This window comes from Pempheris klunzingeri, chromosome 10 (genome assembly GCF_042242105.1).
Source record: "Pempheris klunzingeri isolate RE-2024b chromosome 10, fPemKlu1.hap1, whole genome shotgun sequence".
Lineage (NCBI taxonomy): Eukaryota > Metazoa > Chordata > Actinopteri > Acropomatiformes > Pempheridae > Pempheris > Pempheris klunzingeri.
Window position 1 is genome coordinate 25,362,431 of NC_092021.1, and position 22,779 is coordinate 25,385,209.

At 44.1% G+C, this 22,779-nt stretch overlaps 1 protein-coding gene across 1 annotated transcript; it reads right to left on the bottom strand.

The window, feature by feature from the left end:
• Window positions 1-292: 292 nt before the first annotated feature.
• lats2 (large tumor suppressor kinase 2) lies at window positions 293-22,583 on the bottom strand. The gene is made up of 8 exons (XM_070837799.1): window positions 22,066-22,583; window positions 8,703-8,835; window positions 6,871-8,456; window positions 5,387-5,614; window positions 3,695-4,049; window positions 2,625-2,807; window positions 1,773-1,879; window positions 293-835 (listed from the first exon to the last, which is right to left on the bottom strand). Exons 1-8 carry the CDS (start codon window positions 22,429-22,431, stop codon window positions 296-298), a joined length of 3,498 nt encoding a protein of 1,165 aa, XP_070693900.1. The 5' UTR covers window positions 22,432-22,583; the 3' UTR covers window positions 293-295.
• Window positions 22,584-22,779: the final 196 nt, after the last annotated feature.

Below are 22,779 nucleotides of genomic sequence, written 5' to 3' on the forward strand. Positions count from 1 at the left end.
CCGCACACGCTTCGCCCTCGATGCAGTCGGCCTCATTCAGGAGGATGTTCCTTGGTCCCAGATCAGGGGAGTTTTGTGTTTGAAGTCACTGTGGATGCACTATAGATTCCACAAGGTGGCGACGTTCATCAATCCTGCTTCCTGCAACTAATCAATCACACATGCCAGATATGTACACACACACACACACACACACACAGTCGAAGAGCAGGGCAGGTGGAGGGTCATGAGCTGAACGATGAGCGTTAGTCGGTAGTAACAGACACACACACGTCGCTCAAGTCAGTCTGCAGCTCTAGACGTACACCGGCTCACATCCCTCCCCCTGCTCTCCCTCCTCCTCTTCATCCTCCTCCTCCTCGTCCTCGTCCTCTTGCTCGTCCTCCTCCTCGGGGCCCATGCTCGGAGGCACCTCGCTGGCCTCCAGCGGCTTAGGGTAGCGGAAGGGGCAGCCGTTGTCGTCGAAGAACCTGCGGAAGGTGAACTCGTAGAAAGCGTGCTCTGGGTGCTTCCCGTGCGGGGAGCAGAGCATGTCCAAGGCCCGGGTGCTGTCCCCGCTGTCGCTCCACGCCCCGGGGCCGCCCTCCTCCTCCACGGGGTCAAAGTTGGACGTGTCCATCGGGTGGGCGATCTTGGGTCGGTAGGGGGCCGGTTGCTGCCGCAGATTGCTGGAGAAGTCCGTCTGGGCGAAGAAGGGGTGGGCCTTGATCTCGCCGGCGCCGTTGGCACCCAGACGATCCTCGGCGGAGCAGCAGAGACGGCCGATGATGTCGATGGACTCGGGGCTCAGTTTGACCTGAGCGGGCACCTGTAGCGTGTTCTCCCAGTTAATGACCTGCGGCGGGGAGACACGCAACACATGAAGTTACCATAGCAACAGCAACTACTGAACAATCTACTTGTTCAAATGATGTGTGGCACAAAGTAAACCTAAGAAATTATCTTTTCAACATAAATGTGTGTCCTCTTTGATGCTACAGACCTACAGGTCAGTTTCTGGGACGCTGCTTCTCTCCTATAAATAGTTAAACTTAAGGATGGGAGTTAAGGGCTTCAACAGGCCGACGGTCGCGCCCACTGAAAACCTGAATCCATCTGGCTGCATCGCTATGTGGCTAACGCTAGCTGTGGTAATAAGATGTCGAAGGTCGGAGCAGAGCAGAAGATTGTTCTGTTGTTGGCTTCATGTCCAAAACTTGAGGATTTACCTTATTTTGGAGGGAAACGGGGGAAAAATCCTCAAATCTACTGCAAAACACATCTTTTGTGTGGTTGTGTGTGACCTTACTTTACTCAGAACAGCTTCCTTAACGAGGGCCGTTAACGATATGAGCTCCAGGATGGATCAATACAGACCGTCTGTGGCCGACTTCAGACTTTAAGATGCAGGTTTTGTCATGTTTTATGTCGTTTTGCTGTTTATTTGGAAGGTTAGACTGTCTAACTTGGTGTTAGCATGTTGCTAAGCTAATGTAGCTCCCCGTAGGTGCCAGCTCGGGCTTGTGGGAGCTGTATGAGAAACATAATGTGTTTTTTGAACATTACAGCATGTAAACGTATTCTAGCAAGACCCCTTAATACAAGAATGAATCAATCAATCTTGATTTATACAAAACAAAAGCAGGAAACACTTTGGTGAGCTGCTTCAAACATCAGGGGTCAGTGGTCGTATCTGGGGGCTGATCCACAGACACCAGGCCGACATTCATTCATCCTCTGGTTAATAGTTTGATTTCCAACTCAAAGCTGGGGCATTTTTCTTCTTCACTGACCTTAATCTGAGTCTCTGTAGGTGTGGGCGCCAGGAAGGGCGGCTGTCCCACCAGCATCTCAAACAGGATCACTCCAACGCTCCACCAGTCACACAGCTGGGTGTAACCTGCACACAGCACACAGCATTAGTCTGTCAGTGCTCTCACACGGGAAGCAAACACGGAGCACAAGCCAGTATTATGCATACGCACAGACAGATATCTTCTCTTGTTTATATATGCTGGATCGACAGTGAAGAACTTAGAGCTCCTTTTATACATAATCCTACAATTTCAGACAAAAACAGATCTATAGTTTCAACTGTGTTCAACCAAAACACCCTCAAACTAAAGCTCAACACTGAAACATCATAGTTATTGATTCATTCCTTCCTTAGGGGCATCCCCACCAAGAGAGATAACTACAAAAAGAACTGTAAAAAACCCATCAGCCTGACTGTCGTGTGCCTCAAGTAAAACGATTTTTATTGGCTGTCAGCGTCGTTCACCACTGTTGTGGTCGTTATAGTTGTGATGTGGACTCCACATGAGTTAGAACAGTTTCTAATATGATGTATTGATAGTTATCTTATCGTTATCTTTCTTGGTGTATGATGGTAAAACCCAGGATCAGGATCTGGATCTGCAAAAACATATTTCAGTTGCTAACCTGTTGAAATGATGAGGTTTGAATCCTTCAGAGTCCCTAAAACTTAAATGTACTCTCTTTCCAACAATCAGCCAATCAAAGCAGTGACTGTGTGAACCAAGGCTCCTGATTGGCTGCCTTTACTCTACATGAAGTCTGGATGTTTAAATGAGTGCTTTGGTCTCTGACACAGTGAAGCTGTAGTCCATCGGTCTCTCACCCACCTTTGCGCAGCAGCACCTCTGGAGCGATGTAGTTGGGTGTTCCCACCAGAGAGTGAGCCAGGCAGCGCTGGTGCTGCCGGTTGGCGCGCTGCTCCAGCGTCATCAGCCGGTCACCGCAGCGACAGTTCGACACGTCGTCCCAGAAGTCACTGGGCTCCATGCTGTCCTGTCTGACGTGGCTCCCTGCAGACAAAGGAAGGGGAGCGATGGCGTTAAACTAACCAACGGCGACTCTCTGCCAACACCAGCTGACGTGCCCTGAAGAGCAAAACACTTAATGACCAGCGAAAGAAAAGACACTGCTCCTGCTAGCCTTTTTCATTTTGACTGACCATGTCTTTTAAGACAAACAGTCAAAGCCAGAGCTTTAGGATCAGAGCAGATAAAAGAGACAGGTGGAAATAAGGGAAGGACACACGGCAGGAAGGGAAAGGTGTTCCTGCCCGGATTTAACTCAGATTTACTTCTCACTTGATTTATCAGCTCAGTGAACATTTTCCTGATGAGTTTCTGCTCTCAGTCTCTAGTTTACAGTCTTCTTCAACACAGCAGGACGTTCATTTAGTAAATTATGGTCCATGTAGAGGAAGATACACCAGAAAGAGGGGTTTATTTGGGGCGGGGCTACCTTGGGACTGACCAAACAGAGGGTAGTCGAAACCGAGATGACGACACAAAAATGACTCAAGTCTTCAGAATGGCGGTCCACAAACCAGTGGGTGATGTCATGGTGGGTTTATCCACTTCTTAAATACAGTCTATTGATAATAATAATAATAATTGATAGCTCAGGGCCACTAATTACAGTCCCCAAAGTAGCGTTTCTGTGTCAGTGGGCTGGCAGCTACGGGAAGCTGTTGGCAAACTTAAGGACAGAAAGTTTTGTTGTGTGTATGCATGTTGTTAGTCTCCCAATATGGTTCCCCCAATACTTTCCACCACTGAAAAAGAGATAAATGAAGTATGATTTACCTTTAGAAATCAGTGAGTGTAACATATAGTTCTTATCCCTTTCATTTGTGCAATCTATTAAATCTAATCTTTTTAAGCAGAGCGCTAAACCGCCTCACCTTTCTGGTAGTACTTGGAGTTGTGCGTCCAGCGGAAGCCCGTGCACAGGCCGAAGTCCGTCAGTTTGATGTGTCCGTCCAGGTCAATGAGGATGTTGTCGGGCTTGATGTCGCGGTGGATGAAACCCATCTTGTGCACGCTCTCGATGGCCAGCGTCAGCTCCGCCACGTAGAAGCGTGCCAGCGGCTCGGGGAAGACGCCCATTCGGATAAGCAGGCTCATCATGTCTCCCCCGGGGATGTAGTCCATGACGAAGTACAGGCTGTCACGGTCCTGGAAGGAGTAGTAGAGACGCACCACCCACTCGTTGTCGGCCTCTGCCAGGATGTCACGCTCTGCTTTCACGTGGGCCACCTGCACCGAAGACAGTCCTCAAGTTTTAATTTAAGTTTACATAACGACGTATCACCATCAATGAAACTGAGAGTCTTATTACATATGTAGACTGTCTGTGTGTATTTGTTAGGGGGAGTTAGATCAGTTTCATGATCAGTCCCATAGTGTGTCTACACTGGTGACCTGGGGGGAGATTCTGGCCATAATATGATCCCTGGACAAGTTTGTACCACATAATTTATCAATTTAATCCTTTATTTAAACAGCTGGTCTCATTGAGATCTACATCTCTTTTTCAGGAGAGGCCAGCGTACAATAATAAACATCTGTAGTTTGAACATTGACAGACACACATTTTTCATTTTTAAGAAAAACAATTATACTTTTTAAAATGTTCAATTAAAATGCAATTTCGTACTGTAGCTTATTCCATTTGTACACAGTATAGTATTTGAACCCACTGTTTCAAAGTTCAGTGTGAACATGAGGTACAGCTAATGTTAAAATGTCCTGGGGTGTCCCAGTCTTTTAGTCCTGTCTTTACTTCAGCTAACCGGGTTTGAACATGGCCTGTGGCCCTTTGCTGCATATCACCCCCTCCTCTCTCTTCAATATGTCTTGTCACTCTTAAACTGTCCTTCCATATTAAAATAATCTTTAAAAACTCCTTTACCCTGACATTGTACAGTGCTGTGTTTAAATGTAACGAGAGAACGGAGGTAAATCAGCAGTTTTTGCAGTCGAGCCTTATAAATGCTGCTCTCTCTCTTCTGTTTGCCAAAGAGGACCATCCCACCTTTGAAGTGGTGGATGAGAAAAATATCATCTGTGATCCATGTATACCTACAATTGTAGATACACAATGATCTCTGGACTAACAGGAGAAACATGAAACTAGAGGATGAAAAAAAAAGCATCTTTGACCTCCAGCTTGCTTGATAAATGTTCCACATGTGTCTTAAAAGTGAGCCGGTGAGAACATTCAACTTTTTCACTTTCAGACTGCAGAAGGGTTTGTATTTAAGTGAACTAGAGAATAACATGCATTTAGTTTTACCAGAATTTGAAACAAACTTATGTTTGATTAGACTGAAGATTTGTAGGTAAGAGGAGCCAATCGCATATAAAATTGTGTCATCTGCATAAAAATGTACATTAAAGTTCATTACAGTCACAACATGTGATGTGTTATATGAAAAAAGCAAACTTCCTGTGCATTGGTGGTGATTGATCAATATTTTACACAAAAGGAGGAGAATGCCTCCGTGCAATGGTACAAATGCACATACCTCAACTTTAGACTTCTTCAAAACAGCAACACTCATATATAATATACAAAACCGTATTATAATCACCTGGTTGCGGTTGAGGACATCTTTCTTGCGCAGTGTTTTCATGGCATAAAGTGCACCAGTGTCCACTTTACGCGTAAGACACACTTCACCAAAGGCTCCAATGCCCAACGTCTTGATTTTGACAAACATGGACTTGTCCATTTTGGCACGGCGTAGCCTGTTGTAGTTCGACTCTTTCTGGTTCAGCATCTTCCTCATCTGCTCCTGCTCTGCTTCCGATAGGCCAGCCTGGGCAGAAAGAACAGGGGGTGAAGAAACGCAGTAAGGGGAATAAACAACGGCTGCACAAACTTTTCAAAAGCCGTCTCCGAAACATCTTAAACTAGTTCATTTTTTAATGACTCTTAATGACCTAGGAATGTGGCATGAGCTGAGCCCAGCGCCATGACCTTTGTTGTGCTGTCTAAGTGAACTAATTCTGTTACTTAACAGTCTGCATCTGTGGCATTTTTTCTCCTCTAAAAATGCCTTTCAATCACTTTAAAGTAGGTCATAAGGTCAGAGGCCAAAGTCATGAGTCAGGACAAGCTCACGCAAACACAAGTGTGAACTCACTGACTTCTCATTCCAGGACAAAGGTCTTGTTGTCTAAAACAAACTCCTGAGAAGGAATTCTCCGGATGACAACCTCTTGGACTCTTGCACCGTACAACCCATCATCTGGTGTAAGGATCCAAGAACTTTTCAGGTTTCAGCCCTTTTACTTCTAACTGCTGATAAATTACTCCTGACCATGTTCCAAAGCATGTTGATGAGTTTCTTTACTGACTTTACAATAAAAATCGCTGAATTTTCTTTAAAAATCAACTTCCAGACACTCAACACTTCCTCTAATCAGTTAATGTATTTCAGAATATCTGACAACTGATACACGTCTGCTCTGCTGAAAAGCAACACAGAATATGTTTGGGTGTTTTTATTTTAAAAAAAACTCCTTGCAAAACATTCAATACTTGCATAACTTTAAGAAATATTTGACACAAAAATAAAGTTGTCAACCATGTTTTTGAGGCTGCTTCCAGTTTTGAATCGTTGGTTCTTGCTTAATGTAGGAGTTCGATCTTGACCTGCTCTTTGTGAAAAGTCTTGAGATAACGATTGTTGATTGATTGAACAAACATGTTGCAAGTCTCTTTAAGTTGATTTTTTATATCTTATTGAAATGTACTCGTACTGACAGCTGCCTGCAATTTATAAAATGAGTCAGGACACTTGTGGTATCCTTTGAAAAATGGTCTGCAATAATATAAAAGTATGAACAGATGCTGCTTTAATTTATATTTAAAGATGCTTTCCAGTGAAGCCAAATGTTTATGTGAGATGAGTCAGAAAGCAGGGGCTACGTGCATTGCTGACTCAACACCAGACTTTGACGTTCACTTTCAAGACTTTAAGTTCATGGTCAGCTCAACCATGAGGCCTTCTTACTGCTTTCTGTTTGATATTGGGATAATTCACTATCTGAGGCAGCAGAGCTATTTTACCTTGGACATCTCTTGTTCCAGCTGAAGCCTGCGGTTCAGTTTCTGCTGGTATGTCTTCATCACATTCTCTATGTGCTGCTCCATGTAGAACTTGAAAGCGAAAGGTGAGTAGGTCTTGATGCGCGACTCTCTCTTCTCCTCATCACGTCCGTTCTTCCTCAGAGGAACAGGTGACGTCTGGATCTGCTTCTTGTCTTTCACCGTTTTCTCTCCCTTGCCCATCTTCGTCTTCTCTTTGACCTGCTGGCTCTCCTCTGCTTTTCCGCTCCCTCCACTGCCGCCGTGTGCGCTTCTGGCAGCGGGGCTGCCGAGGTCCTGAGCTCCACACATGGCTCCGGCTCCTTCCAGGGTCCCCGGTTCGCAGGTGAGCAGGTTTTTGGGGTATGGAGGTGGTGGGCAGCGTGGCTCCTGAGCAGGCTCCAGAGAGTACGTCTCCTCTGGCATGTAGGCTAAAGGCTCCGCTGCGTCCTGGGCCTGAGCAGTCATCCAGCTGGGGTGACAGGGTCCCACGGCCGTCTTGGGCTCTGGCCTCATCACACGGATACTCTTGACCGGCTGTTGGATGGGCGGGGATGTTACAGCCGTGATGGTGTTTGGAGGGCCCAAGGAGGGGTCCTGTTTGCCAGCTGTCTGGGGCGCAGTCATCGCAGGCCGGACACCATTGGGCCCCGCAGAGCGACTGTTGAAGGAGTTGGTTCTGCTGGGGACACGCACCTCCCCCCTGAATGGGCCCTGGGGCTGTGGCTGCCTGGCTGGAGGGGCCCCTTCAGGACCAGGAGGCCCCGCCCAGTGGTGCTCATACAGGTCCAGGTTGAGGCTGGCTCTGGATGGTGTCATCAAACCCTGGGGCATATCGGAGAAGTCAGGGCCCATGGCTGCCACCCCACCTGGGGAACGGGACATCATGTGAACCTGGTGGGAGGTGGGGCTGGCCTGGCGTGGATGGGAATGCGGGGGCAGGTACAGGTTAGTAGGGTATCCTCCCCCTCCTCCTCCTGGACCGTTCTGCCCCATGGCCCCTTTACCCTGCATGTTGACGTAGTTATCTGGGGGCGCCATGGGCGGTGGTGCCATCTTGTTCTGGAAGGAGGCGGTCCGCTTTACTCCATAGCCTGCAGGCTCCATTATGTGCGGCCTGGCATGGCCATAGTCATAGTGGGGGCCTGGGACAGGGCCCCCTGGTGGCTGAGGCTGGAGCTGTAGAGGCTGGCCAGGGACGTTGTAGCTCATCATGGGCCCATGCTGCTCCATACTGCCAGGGTAGCCCTTCTGCTGGGCCCCTGGAGGGTACATGGTGTTGGCTGGGTTGCTCTGGGTGGCCATCACTGCTGGATAGGTGCCCATACTGGGAGGTCGACCCATCGGGTTTCCCATGGTAGGACCCTGTTGTGCACCAGATGGGGGCATCATGAAGTTCATTACGGGGGCAGCGCTCATGTAAGGCCTGGGCATCTCACCCTCAGGGCCGTATCCAGCCCCCTCATACATGGGAGCCCCCATCTGGTGGTACGGAGGCATGACACCGGCCTCACCTGAAGCCTCTAATGGAGGTCGATGGTCCATTGAGTTTGGCATGCCAGCTTTTCCTAAAAAGAGAAAGAATAAAGTAGCTTCATTGAAAAGCACATGCAGTAAAATCTGTACTGAGCATAAACTAAATAACAGAAGTGGATGTAGCCACCGTGACTCATTGGTTTGGGGACTGACGTTTTGAAGCCTTGAATTTGGTATTTTTGCCGTCGCCATCTTGTTTTCGGAACCAGAGTGAGGAAATGAGGACAAAAATGTACAAAAATTCCCAGGCCAAAGTCGGCTTATTGAGGTTTACGTACCTGGTGAAGTCTGCTTGATGACACGGACGATAAGCTCATTGCGAGGGTCAAGGTAACCCATTTTGCTGATGTACTCTAAGGCCGCTTCAATGTTCCTGCTTCCTGTCTGCTTCAGCGCCCGCACTGCCATCTCCTGTGAGGCACACACATAAATACAGAGGTGTTGAGAAACGTACCGATACCTTACTTAACACATACTTTTTCCATAACACATCCATCCCTTTTTCAATTTAACAAAAGAAGCCACGGTTTTGAACTGCTTAATGTTGCGGCTGTACAAAACCTTTTTCTTGATCAAACAGTTCCTGAGACATTCAGTACCTGTTTTTCATACTCAAACACACAAGAACACATGTGGCCCAAACATAAGGCATAAAACAGATGCAACAAAAAACCCCCACACATATTAAAAAAAATAACAAAACATTGGCACAGTAGGTACTCAAGCACCTGCATCCTCTCCACTTGGGGTCACATACCAGTGACTTCCTGTGCCTGTCACAATAACACAAAAAAACATACTACCAAAACAAGGTCAAATGACAGGAAACTGAAATAATAATTTATAGAAATGGGAACATTTTAAATGTAGGGGAATGGAAATTTATTTATCAAGGTTTTTTTAATTGCTCTTCGTTTTGCAGTGAAAAGCATGCCTGAGCAAAAATAATTGAAATTGAACTGGTAAAAGTAAGTAGTAAGAGGCGTTTTAAAATGCTACGAAGATTAATGATTAATAATTACAAAAGCAGAAACAACTACACAAAGGCCAGTCTAAACAAATGGGTCCAAAGTTTGGTCTCGTTTATTTTTAAGTCTCAACCGTGGATCAACCAGCAGACTCTGATCAGACGACCTCAGAGAGCTGCTGGTGAGCTGCAGCAGACCTCTGATGTAGTTCAGAGCCCGATCATGCTGAGATCACAAGAACCGAGACCTTTTGGAGGACCTGGTCAAGAGCACAGCAGTTTGTTTAGCTGAAGCAGGTGAAAAGGGAGTTACAGCAGTCTAGAGGGAACTAGATAAAAGCAAGAATTAACATTTCAATCTCAGTTTAAGACTCAATGAGCCTGAGCTTAACGTTTCTCAGCTGGAAAAAACAACAGCGAATCAGACAGTTGACACGCTGGTCCAGAGTCAGAGCCTGGTCCTGGTCCAGATTTCTTATGGGAATAAGACCATCTATTATCTGAGGGGCATGACAAGGTGTGGCAGAAATAAGGATGTTTTATCTGTTTTATCTGCGTTAAACTTTAAGAAAGTATCAGCCATCCATTACTTAAACTCACTCAAACTGTTATGAAACATATAGTTGGATATCGTCGGCATATCGGTGATAGCAGATATCTTCAAAGTTCCTTATTATATGTATATACAATGCAAACAGAACAGGACCAAGGACTGAACCTTGGGGGACGCCACAAAACAGAGCTTCAGATCAGGAGGTGAAGCTGCCAACAGAGTCTGAAAAACTCTGATCCAGAGACGGAGGAAGGTAAAAATGATGAGCGAACAAATCTTTAATCAATCAAAGAAAACTCTGAGCCACAGCTATTATCATACCACTCTGCCCTGCATGATAGTTTGCAATGGGCACTATTATTTCATGTGAATAGCCTGGCAGCAGCGTGTGGTCCTGTTTCTAGCAGAAATAGCTCCCTTTAATGGAATCACACTGCCGTTTCTACAAGTTTTGGCCCATTTAACACCGACATCGCCACAGACTGTAGTATTTCACATTTCTGAATGCATTCCTTCCTCCATGCCTGAGTCTATCGCCGTGAAAATCATGTCGCCTTTATTTTATGTTGTCAAATTGTGTTTATGAAACTTAAAAGCACGACTGATCTGTGCTATGCTGTCAGAAAGAAGACAAGTAATAACACATGGAACAGGATCATGGGAATTTGGATTAAAAAGATTCCTGTTTGGCAGCCAACTCTCAAATCTTAGATATGGGAGTTTCCCGTCATGAATGATGCACCACCCCAAAAAGTAATGTCTACAGCTGATGCTGAAAGCTGTGAGATTTATTTTATTTTCAGCTGAATTCAAGCGGCTTACATTACTTCTCTTTAAGATCTATGCACCAAGCTGACCGCATTCTCATTATTCTTCATGTAAAATGCTATTTTATTTTATTATTTCCCTTCTGATTTGTCTTTTTCCTCAATCCATACCCACAGGTGGGGCATGGGAAGCTCATCCTGGGCTCCAACACGTGTTTCGCTCTTAAAGCCCAGAGGTATGTAGGTCACCAATGTGAAAAATGTTGGTTAACCACTTTGGCATCTTCTATTTATCACCTGTCGCGTAATTTACTATTGAGCAGCAAAAATGTGAAGGAGGAAACATGCAGGACATTCCTTTCGTGTTTATGGCTTTTTATTCAACAATACCAATCATTCCTTTGGCTCTAGTGTTAATTTAAAGCAGGACATCTTAAAAGCTTTTCAGCTGCACATTCAAATAGAGAAATCCCTTCACCCCAGCCCCAGACAAAGATGGCTTAAGGAAGTCACCACTGGAAAGATAAAAGATAAAACTGGGATGTCTATGCACAAATATTTTTGAAATAAGTGCTGACAAGAGCCGTGGTGTTCCCTTTGGGTCAAAAAAGTAAAAAAAAAATAGTGGCCCCATCCTCCATACGCCATAATTCCTCTGCATCGTATTCTGGCTCATGTAAGTAGCCCCGAAATATCTGATTCTAGCATGAAACTATTGATATTGTTGTGTTACGGCGGGCTGAGCAAACAAAAAATGCAGAACTACAATCCGTTTGAGAAACAGCTGTCGAGCCGGCTGAAGTCGTGTCATCCGGAGAGCTTTTCTCTGGCAGACGAGCGGGGAGCTCTCAGTGAAAACATTAAAACATTGTTCATTTGCATTTACCAAACACATCTTAAAGACGCAACGGCGGCTCAAAAAAGTTTCCCTTTAAAAACGTACTTGCAGTTGCATCATAATACACAGTGCAGTCCAGATGGGATGGTGTTTTTGACTGTATAAACCATTAATTCTATTCTATTAATTCAGCTGTGTAAATATTGGGTTATACATTTCACTAAATATGAGTTGGATTTTTTTAAAGTCTTGTTTTAAAATTTTTTTACGGACCTCCCACAATTGCACATAGTTGCCATATGACAAATTAAATTTTTTGTTCAAATATTTTCATTATTTAAGCAATTTTAAGTAATAAAAACATTTTTTTGTCATGTTTCAGTAACAATTCGTGCAATAGAGGGTTAAGGATGTCGTTCACTGACTTTATAACCAAAATTTATCAAAGTGTTTCATCTGTTTCTGTTCATCCACCTGCTGTTTGTGTTTTTTTGCGAAGCTTTTACTTAAATCCACCTGGTCTTTGTTCCTCACGTCAACATTGTCCTGACGCCACCCTCAAATCTCATGAACGTTTAATAGTAAACATGTAAACAAACAGGACGGCAGAGGGAGAGATGAACACAGCAGAAACCCGTCTTTCCCTCTCCGACCCACACCTACATGAGGAAATCCCCTCGAGTGGCACATGATCTCACCGCAAAGGCATTTCAGCTGTGAGGCCCCCCCGATACTCCGGCTCCCCTGCTGGCCGACCAGCCACCGATGAACGTCCTCCACCTTTTACAGGTGACGGTCGCTCCTAGGAGGGCAAGAACTGAACCGCTGAGTCGAATCCTGACCGTTAAATCTCTGCTTCACTCGTTAAGTCTTTGCTTTACACCTCTAAAACTTTAATCAGCTGCAGCCTCATTGTGCACGACGTTCCTCGAACCCCATCGCTCTTTAGTCAAAGTGCTTTTAAAGCTTTTCTTGAGTGACACTACAGGAAAAAATACTGTTTTTTCATGCACTGGTCAGTTTTGAGGTTTGCTTCAGTAACATGTCTTCTTTGTATTTTGGACATTTTCTTTCCATTTTTTCAGATTTAGTTATTTATTTTATTACATTTTGTCAATTTGTGTCTGCAGTTTTCTCCTGAATTCATATCTTTTAAGGCCGTTTACTCAAAATGGGTTTTTTTTCTCACTCTGGTGTCTGTAAAAGCTGCTGGAGTGGAGATATCTGCTTCAAACTCTCCAGTTTTAATCCTCTCTATATTCTGCAGGTTCTTACTGAGGGGTTTAGTCATTTATCACTCAGAGCCTGATTTAAAGAACATTTTATTCCTAAAAAACAGTTGACTGAAGTGTCTGAAACCTTTGACTCTATTATGTCAACAAAACTAAACTAGAATTTTAAACCTGCTTTCATCCAAAGTTCAGATTTCTGTTCTGGAAATGAGTGCATATTCAATTAGACAATCAACTGGGGATATTTCATGGTGATATCTATTAATTATGTTTTTTTTACCCCATTCACCCCTTTATCTTTAATGTTTAAACTTTATAAACATAAAACACTGGCGTTTCATTTTCTTATTTATTTCACTTTATTTGGAAGTGTTGAGTATGTTGCTTGTAAAGAGTTATAGTTTTACACAATAAATATAAAAAAGAAATGCTATTATAACATTTGTATTATCATTTATAGACTACTGCTTCTCCCTCCAACATAAAAAAAAAAAAACACAAGCACCTGCAGCAAGTTCAGACTGCTGCCGCCAGACTTCTTACAAGAACCAGAAGTACTGAGCACGTTTTTCCTACTCTTAAATCTTTACAATGGCTCCAAGACCCTTTTAGAAGATCTTAAAGTGCTGCTGCTAGTTTATAAATCACTCAGCGGAGAATCCAAGGAGTCACACAGAAGAGCTTTGAGAAGGAGCCAAAAAGGTGAAACTGCATTGAGCCTCTACGTCTGAACGGATGGAGGCAACTTCCTGCACCAAGAAACTTCCTACAAACTATTCACACCCGCTGACGGTTTGTTAGGTGAATCTAGTGAAAACTGATGTGGTCGATCCTGCAGTAAATCGTCTCTTCATGAAGTTTCTAAGAGGCGCCGATTCGACTTCATGGTCAGTTTGTTTCATGTAAAGTACTTTAGGTTCAACCTCAAGACATCGTTGTTTTAATGCACTGGTCAATTTTGAGATTTTGGATTATTTTGCTTCATTAACTTCGAACAAGTGGGAAGAAAACATCCCAAATACACATTTAGGTGTTTATTTCATTTCACTTGCGTCAGTAGTTTTCTCCTAAATTCACATCTTTAAAGGCTTTTTTCTCAAAATTAGTTTTTTCTCTCACTGTGAGGCAGAAATCTCAGCTTCAGCAGCTCTTCAGCAGACTCCAGTTTTATTTCTCTCTATGTTCACAGAGGAGTTTGTTCATTTATCATTCAGAGTCTGATTTATATAAAGATCTTATTCCTAAAAACATGGCTGGAATTGTTTTTTTTATGGCTGTTGACAGGACTTTCTGATTTATAGAGTGATGAAAACAGATACAAATCTTTGGCTTTAATATGTCAACAAAATGAAACAAGAATTTTGAGCCCGGCTTCGTCCAGCGTTCACATTTATTTTAGCTTCTATATAATAAAATACTTTGGAGTAAAATGTCACCGAACAACAGAAGCATCTTTCTTTGTCCTCAGACTTTGGTCAGCGCTTCACTTGCTGCAAGGAAACTAAATCAAAAATAAAAGTAGGGCCGTGCAGCGACCGTGGGCGCGGTCAGATCGGACAGCCAGGAAATGCCAAGAGAGTGTGTGTGTGTGTGTGTCTGTGTGAGAGTGTGTGTGTGTGTCTTTATAGGTTTTAATCCCACTGTTTTATTAGATTAAAGGGCAATTTTTCCAATAAAAATAAACATCAAACATACCTGGACTAATAAACACATTTATTAAATATGTTAAAAACTATAAGAACAGCTCGTCTTTAGACCAAATATCGGTGGAGTTTGATAATTATTTATCCTCAAGTTACTCAGACTGCAGATGTAGCCGACTCTGTGTCCCATGTTTGGACTTTTTAAACTGAAAACACGTGTTTTTATTGTGATATTCAGACGTTTCTCTGCTGGAAATGAGAGAATCCAGCCGACAGCAGCAGGTTGTTATGGTGGATATCGGCTCTCTGTGACCTCCACCCATCCTGCTGCCCCCTTATTCAGGTGTCTATAGTGAAATGAGGAGCCGTCGTACAGACAACTCCTCATTTCAGCTTCAGCCAGATGATCCTCGTCTATTAAACACTTTCAAAACGGCAGAACTAGAAACTAGAAACGTTCAGATCAGCACACAGCAGAACAAGGAACAAGAAAACAAGGCGATCAAACTGATTTTTGTCGCTCATGCTAACTTACGTCGCTCGCTGTTGGGACGCAGCATCAGCCTGGAGTTTATTCACACCATAAAACCTGAAATACTTTAATCTAAACGTATAGATCGACTGCTGTATGGTGATAGTGTAACCAAACGACCCCTCCCTAATACACAGACCGTCCTTTAACAGCAACCATTTCATCCTTAATAAACAAAATATATTATTGACGGAGAAGGTGCATCAAACCTTTACTTGAAAGTCCTTCATCAATTACTAAGAAGACATTTTTACTTCCAGCCGAGACCTGAACCTTTTATTTGTTGCTGAATATTAAAAATCTAAATTAACAATACAGTCACGGCGGCAGCGAAGACATGAGTGGATCAGAACATATCAGGTATGAAGTTAATCTGCAGATGATCCGATTTAAAACTAACTGACTAACTTTTTAAGCCACACACAAACACACACACACACACACACACACACACACCTGAACACATGACACCATCCAGGTTTAACACAGGTGGAGGGAATACATCAGATTTCCCTGATATACAAACAAAATCCCAAATTATATGAATTCTAATCTGTTTTTAAACTTCATGTCAGTTTTCCAAAGGTTTGTTTTTATCTTAATTTCAGTTAAATAAAATGTTTTAGGTCACTGTTATAACGCTGCTTCTTACACACATGCATGACTACGTCGCTGAGGCGGAGACTGACCACACACACACACACACACACACACACACACAGGAAACAGAGTATAAACAGTGTGTGTGTGTGTGTGTGTGTGTGTGTTGCATTCCTGCGTAGCCAGTAGAGAGTACCGGCTGCCTGAGCCGCCCAGTAATGTCACATTATGGCCTCTCTCTCTCTCTCTCTCTCTCTCACACTGAGCTCTTTCTTTCAAACTCTAATTTGCTTTAATGGCACAAAATGAACCGGCTGTATTCTGACCAGGCTGAACATCCTCCACAGTGTTTAAGTAGAGTATTATTTCTGTCTGCCTTTAAGAAACGGGTCAGTTTGGAGCTGATCAGCTGACTGTGTGACACCTCCCTCACCCTGTTTTAATGTCTGAAGTAATAAATAAGACTTCAGTTCTTTCGCAGCACTTTCAATGCATTTTATATTACAGAGAAATAAGCAGGCTTATATTAGAGACACGTCTTTACTCCTTTGATCATATTTTAGTAACAAGTTTTGGTACAGTTTGGTACAGTTTCCACCCACAGTGACATTTAAAATGACACAGAAGTTCCTAAAATATTGACCTGAGCTGTTATTACCAGGCTTTTTGTTTCTCAAACAGCAAACTTTCTCCGAGGGGTCCCACCTGAAGCTTTACCTACACGACCAGCGGTTTTGTTTTAAAACAAACTACCATCTTCCCTTAAACCTAACAGAGAGGTTCTGGTGCCGAACCAGACTGTAGACGGTATTTAGTGACGAGGGAATGAGAAGCGTTTGGAATAAAAGGGATAAATTACCAGTAATTCTGTTATTTCTCCAGAAAGGCGTCTTGTGCATCAATGTGAAATCAGACAATAAGCACATTTGGTGAGTAATTCAGAACAACAAGGTGTTTAAAATATTATTATCTTGTTTAAAATATTATTATCTTGTTGAATTTATTAGATTAAAGTGATGAAAATGCACATTATGCTTATAAGCAGCAGGAGTTTATCCACTGTGGTTTTTAATTTGGGGGAAATACAGTAATCAAGAAAAACAAAGTGTTGAAAATAAGTTTATATTGCTGATTTATTTTTTTTAAATCAAAGTGATGGGAACTTTATTTGTTCGTGTGCCGACCACTAATAGAGACCCAGCTTTTTATTTGACAACTGACTTTTATATGAGGAAATATTTGAGTTATATTAAATATAAACTGAACCTTCAAAACAGAGGAGCTGAGAAAAAAAAAAAAAAGAAGCAGAAGCTTTTATTGTTCATGGCTTCCTCTCTCGGATCGTGTGTGTGTGTGTGTGTGTGTGTGTGTGTGTGTGTGTGTGTGTGTGTGTGTGGAGGCGGGCCTGGTGACCCTGGCTGTCATGGCGACAGATGTTCCTCGCTCACATTCCTCAGCCCAGGAAGCAGGAATTCAAGCTATTTGCATTCTGGATAGTCGTTCTCCCGTTTCTCTCTCTCTCTCTCTCTCCCCGTCTCCGTCTGTCGAAAATACTCCGGCCACATTTGTACTTTTGTCATAATGGTCGCGGGCCGCAAGCCACCCAGCTATCCCACACACATAATCACCAGCCTACGAACTTCACACACACACTCACACACACACACACTCACACACACACTCACACACACACTCACACACACACTCACACACACACTCTGACAGAAGGAGCTTTTTGATATTCGCTGCCTCTTTGACACAATTCTGAAACACATTCCAGCAAATCAAAGCCACATGGAGGACGTTCAGGAGCAGATGGACGGACGCGCCAAGAGGGGCGTCCGTGCATCACTTCCACATGGACGGCCATAAAAACCTTGGCCGTCTTCCTCCCTCCTCCTCTTCCTCATACATGGCAGAAACACGCAGACAAAACAAAGTTTTAGCTCAATTATGGCACGGTGAGCGGAGGAAAGCCACGTCCTCCACACAGCTTCGCAGTCACGTCCTGTTAGCCTCATCATTACATAAACGCCGCAGTGTTTACTCGCTCACACGTCGAAACCTTTAATATGCTTAGCGTGCTCCGGATTCCTGGCTGGCCGCAGCTCGTCCTGTACATACAGTAGAGCGCCTGTGAGGACGGCCGAGAGCTTTACGGAAGGAAAACGCTGAACGCACCCTCCTTCATTTCCTTTCTTTCTCTGTCATCTCAATGCGTGGCATGCACCCCCCCACCCACCCGCCCTCATTCCCCCTCCAAAACATTTCCTCCTCTAAAAAAAGAGAAGAAGAAGAAGAAGTGATTATGTAACGATCCACATTGCTCTGTAATTTGCAGCTGGAGGAGATGTGAGAGACGAAGGCGAGGAGGAAGGCGAGGCTCGCTGATGAGAGCAGAAGGGTTGGCGAAGGAGAAATTAGGTTAAAAGGACATAATGGCTCGTCCACAGCCGCCATGATGGCTGGAATATAACAGAAGAAGAAGAAGAAAGAGTCCACACATCAGTCAGCGCTGCTTGTTTAACGTCCGCTCACATCAAACTGAGTCAGGAAGCAGCAGACTTACAAACACACACATACAGTTTTTCAAACCAGATGTGCAAACAGGTGAGAAAAATCTATTATGAGACGCATGTCGACTTGGTCGAGACAGAAACTGTAAACCTGGTGGTATAAAACCTTCCTTAGTTTTCCTACCATCCATCAAAGACGGGATCCTTTGTGGTGCTTCTACAGTTTACAGCACGGATCAACAACAGGCCTGATTTATATCTATGATTTCTATAAAAAGACGACTACAAAAAGGTACAAAGACGACTGGAGACGAGAAAATGTCCAAAAGCAAGAGAGGAAAAGGGAGAACTCTCTCTCCCTCGACCTCTATCACCTTTTCTCTACAAAAACATAAAATGATTCTTCTAATGTTACACGTGTCTCCTCGTGGCTAAAACCCGGCGTCTGCGTCGGACTTTCAATCATATATTCCATCAGCACATCGATATTATCTCATAAATCAGACGGTTTTCAGACCAGAGGTTCATCCTGGATGTGGAGAAACACTCTGACTTCAACATTCACCTGCAGTCTGTAGCTGCAGCACAGTAAAGCAGTAAATATCTACAAGAAACACATTTAAACCAGACAAAAGGAACACGTTCTAATCAATTCAACGACCAAATCAACTAAATCTGAGCAAAACAACTAATCAGCCGGACAAACGCTCCTGGTGGGACCTGAAGGAGGGAGGTCAGGGTCCGTGTCCTTTCAGGTGCTGGATAAATCAGTCCTGTTGCTGCTTGAAGTCGTCGCAGGCTTCAAACTAAGGTGAGGAGAAGGATCGAGGTCCTCACTTTGAGGAGCTGCCATGTTTAACCCGTCAAAGGAGAAAACTCTCACGTTAATATGAAGCACAGCAGCTCAGGGAAGCCGTGGTCCTCAACCACAAACTGGAATCAATTAACAATCAATTTATTACCCAGCTTTAAGTGAAATGTAGATTTTTTTTTGTTCCACTGGTTTTATCTAATTAAATACAGATTAAACGTGACAGTTAACTTTAGTCTTTGTTGCTGTTTCATAATAAATAAAACTGTTTGAGGCCAAATACATTCTGACATCAGGAAGTAGTTATTTGTAAAATATTTGATGATTCAGTGGCTCAAATTCTCACAGTTTTGTCTGTAAAAGAGCCACAAGGATGAAAACCATCGACCCGCTCTGCTCTGTGCTTTATTGAGGTCTCTCAACTGATTTTCAGTCGTTGCAATTAATGTTAATCAAACTGCTCTAAATGAGCATTATTTATAAAATGGATTAAACACGTCCTCGGACCTACAGACACACAGACGGACCAGAGACCAGAGACCAGAGACCGAGGGGGGAGGAGAGGCGACGTGTTGGGTGGTGACTCGGCCGCAGCACAAGGAACTGTTCCACCCTGCTGCCATTGAATGTTCACTTCCTGTTTGTATTGACTGGGCCCGTCCTGCTCTGGTCCACTTACAATAGCGGCACAAACCGAGGTCAACTAGCCGGCACCGAGGCCGAGGAAATGGCTGCCATTGTAGCCCGAGAGCTTTTCAGTTTCCTCCATTATCTTTTGACAGATGTTTGAAACGCTTCGGAGGAGAAACGACGTCTGGAGTGAACTTTCACCCTCTCCCTCCATACCAGGAGTCACTTCTGTCCTAGAAACTGTTTTATATGCTGCATTTCTGCATTTTCAGAGCAAAAAAGACTCATACTGGAGGGTTTAGTGTGGAAAAAGGTCATGTGTAAATGGAAATCCTCATAGATAAGACCATTCGAAAGCTTGTTTTGAGTAAACAAACTTTAATTTCACCATTTTAAGTTTAAAAATATTTCTATCCATCTAATATGGACGTCCAGACACCAGAGCCGACGGACGGCCTCATAACTGAGCATTCTTCACATACTGAGCTCCATCACTGAACCCTTTAATCACCGGCGTACCAAACCGAAACTGGACCAGCTGCATTTCACGATGACACACAGTTCATTACATGTCCGAGTAGCATGGAAGCAAATGAGGGTCATTAGCTGTAGAAACATTTTGATCAACGTTTGTGCAGGAATATTTTCAGCAACACACAAACGTCCTATTTGTGCTCGTGACCCTGAAGTTACGAGCCGACGAGCCAATCAGCTGTTCCAGTGGTTTGAGATGGTCTATGTCTTATTAGTTAGTGATGTTAGCTAGCTAGCTAGTTGGCTAATCCTAATCTGAGGTGATTCGTGCAAATATTTCTAAACTTCTGTGTGAACACATTTTTCACACATGCACGAAATCTCTAAATAATTAACGAACCGTCTCAGCTTCTAGACACATCTGCCCCCTCAAAGCAGCCGCTCACTTCGCTTCGGGGCATTTCCAAGAACACTTTTCCAAAGAGAAGAAGCCGGATGCTTTTCTGGCCGTTGTACGGTTGCAACACATTCGTTTTCGGCGGCAGGATAAATCACCAGTGTGACGTCACAGCATTCAACAAGCTGTCAGGCTGAACTTCCTGGTTCATATTTCATCAGTGGTGCAAACTCACACTAACAAACCCTCCTTACATTCTTACATGCTGCCATTGTTGGATTGAACGAGCCCTCAGTTTCAGTCCAATCCAACATCAAGGTGAATTTCTACAAGTGTTAAACAGCATAAAATCTGATTTTGGAACAAAACCATTTCATAAATTTAACTCCTTTCTGTCGTGAGATGTAAATATGGAGGATAAATGAAGTGGTCCTTAAAAGACTGGAGACGTATAACGTAGTTTGAAGTGGAGGTGAAGTGTCGTCGGGCTGAAGGGAAGTGAAGTGACCCCTGATTAACAGCATCCACATGAGACCTTTACTCTGAGGTTTGGCTCTCTGATGGCGCTCTCACATTCCTCAGACGGAGCAGAAAACCCACCTTGACGGTCCAACATTTCAACGCTCGAGCCCGTGTTACGTAACCACGACAGCAGGGGAGCATCGTACTGCGCTGTACAGATAAATGTATCGCTGCTTTCATTAAAAAACCCTGAATGAAGCAGGCAGAGAGGCTTCAAACACCTCAACATATTCATACACACAATCCATCTCATTCACACAGAGTAGAAATATGTTGTCGCACAACATACTGCTACACAGAGATGTGACAACAGCACAAAGGCAATAATAACTCAGTGTAATCAGTTTGTTCCTACATGTTAATGAAGTTAAATATCATCCATTAGCACCACCAGATGGAATAAGGCCTCTAACGTTTGTCAGATTTATGTTTCACTCTAGTGTGATGGAGATAAACACGAGGTAAATAAAAGCACCCTTGTGTTTCCAGTAATTCTACGAAAAGCATTTTCCTCACATTGTAAATTTTTATGGATATTCACTTGACAGAGTTTATAGATAAAATGTCCAGCAGGCATTTTGTTTTTTCTCCCTCACTGATTATCAGCATTGCCTGCCTCAGATATTAACCCTTTATTCCAGACGGGAGCGCCCGCGATCCCATTTGCGTATCTGTTTTTCAACGCCGGTAGAACTGCAACCAAATAAGACGGAGCAATAATTCTTATTGGATATAAAACCTGAGGAGTCACACGTTCTTATCACACATTCGACATGTCCCAGAGTTTCCTTCCACTAATGTGCACCCAACAAAAACATTATAATCCAGACCGCAGGTGTTCACAGACCTTCCTCCGCTGGAATACACGTCACATTTACAATGTTGAGGGACACAGCTGTGACATTTCTGTATGTAGAAAAATATGTGTACTTTTCTTTTTGGTTTATTGCACTTTAGTAATTTATTTAGTCAGTCTGGACATAAGTCTATATATATTATTAAAATGTGGGATATGAGGGTTGTGTTGATGTATAGCAAATTAAAATGCTCCAAAAAATGACACTACAGCATGTAAAGATATGCTCTGGTGGAAAGGGTTAAAGAACCTGTCAAGACACACACACACACACACTCTCTCTCTTCATCTCTACTGGCTCACCTGGTCACAGCCGGCGTTGACCAGGTCCTGCAGCATCTGCCGGTTGACCTCCCCGGCGCCTGCAGGATGTCCCGACCCCGACGACGGGCCCGACTCGTTAGCAAAGGGCATGAGCGACTTGCGGATTTCCCGCAGGGCGTTCTGGTAGTTGTTGAACTTCTGCGGAGGCCGGAGCTGCTGCTGTCGACTGGCCGTGTCTTTCCCGCTCTTGCAGTCGGCCCCTCGGCCGCCCTCCGTCCGGGAGCTGCCGCCGTGCAGCGCCTGGCTCACCAGCTTGGCCGGCTGCTTCAGACCCTCCTTGATCTCTTGGAGCCTCTGGCGCGTGTTGCCCACATACGGGGCGGCTGGGAAAGTCTTGGGCCTCATGGCCTCGGTGCCCAGGGCAGGCCCCTTCTCTAAAAGGGAAACACACACTCACGCACACTGGCACTCGCTCCTCTGCACCCTCCAAAAGATCCCTTTCAAGCCGGCTGACCTAAATAGATAAAGAGCCTCCTGGAGCACAGATTTGGGAGTCCTCCTCTGTGTCCCTTATTTGTTTGTGTGTCTCTTTGTGTGTCTGATTCCCGCTGATGCTGGTGGGCTGGATGAAGGTTGAGGGGTGCTACTACTGGCGCTCCATGGTGTGGCTTTCAAGGCTCGGGTTCCAGCTTATTCCAGGAAACGCAGTCGGTCACGAGGGCACCGCAGAGCCAAACCATGACGCCGCCAGTC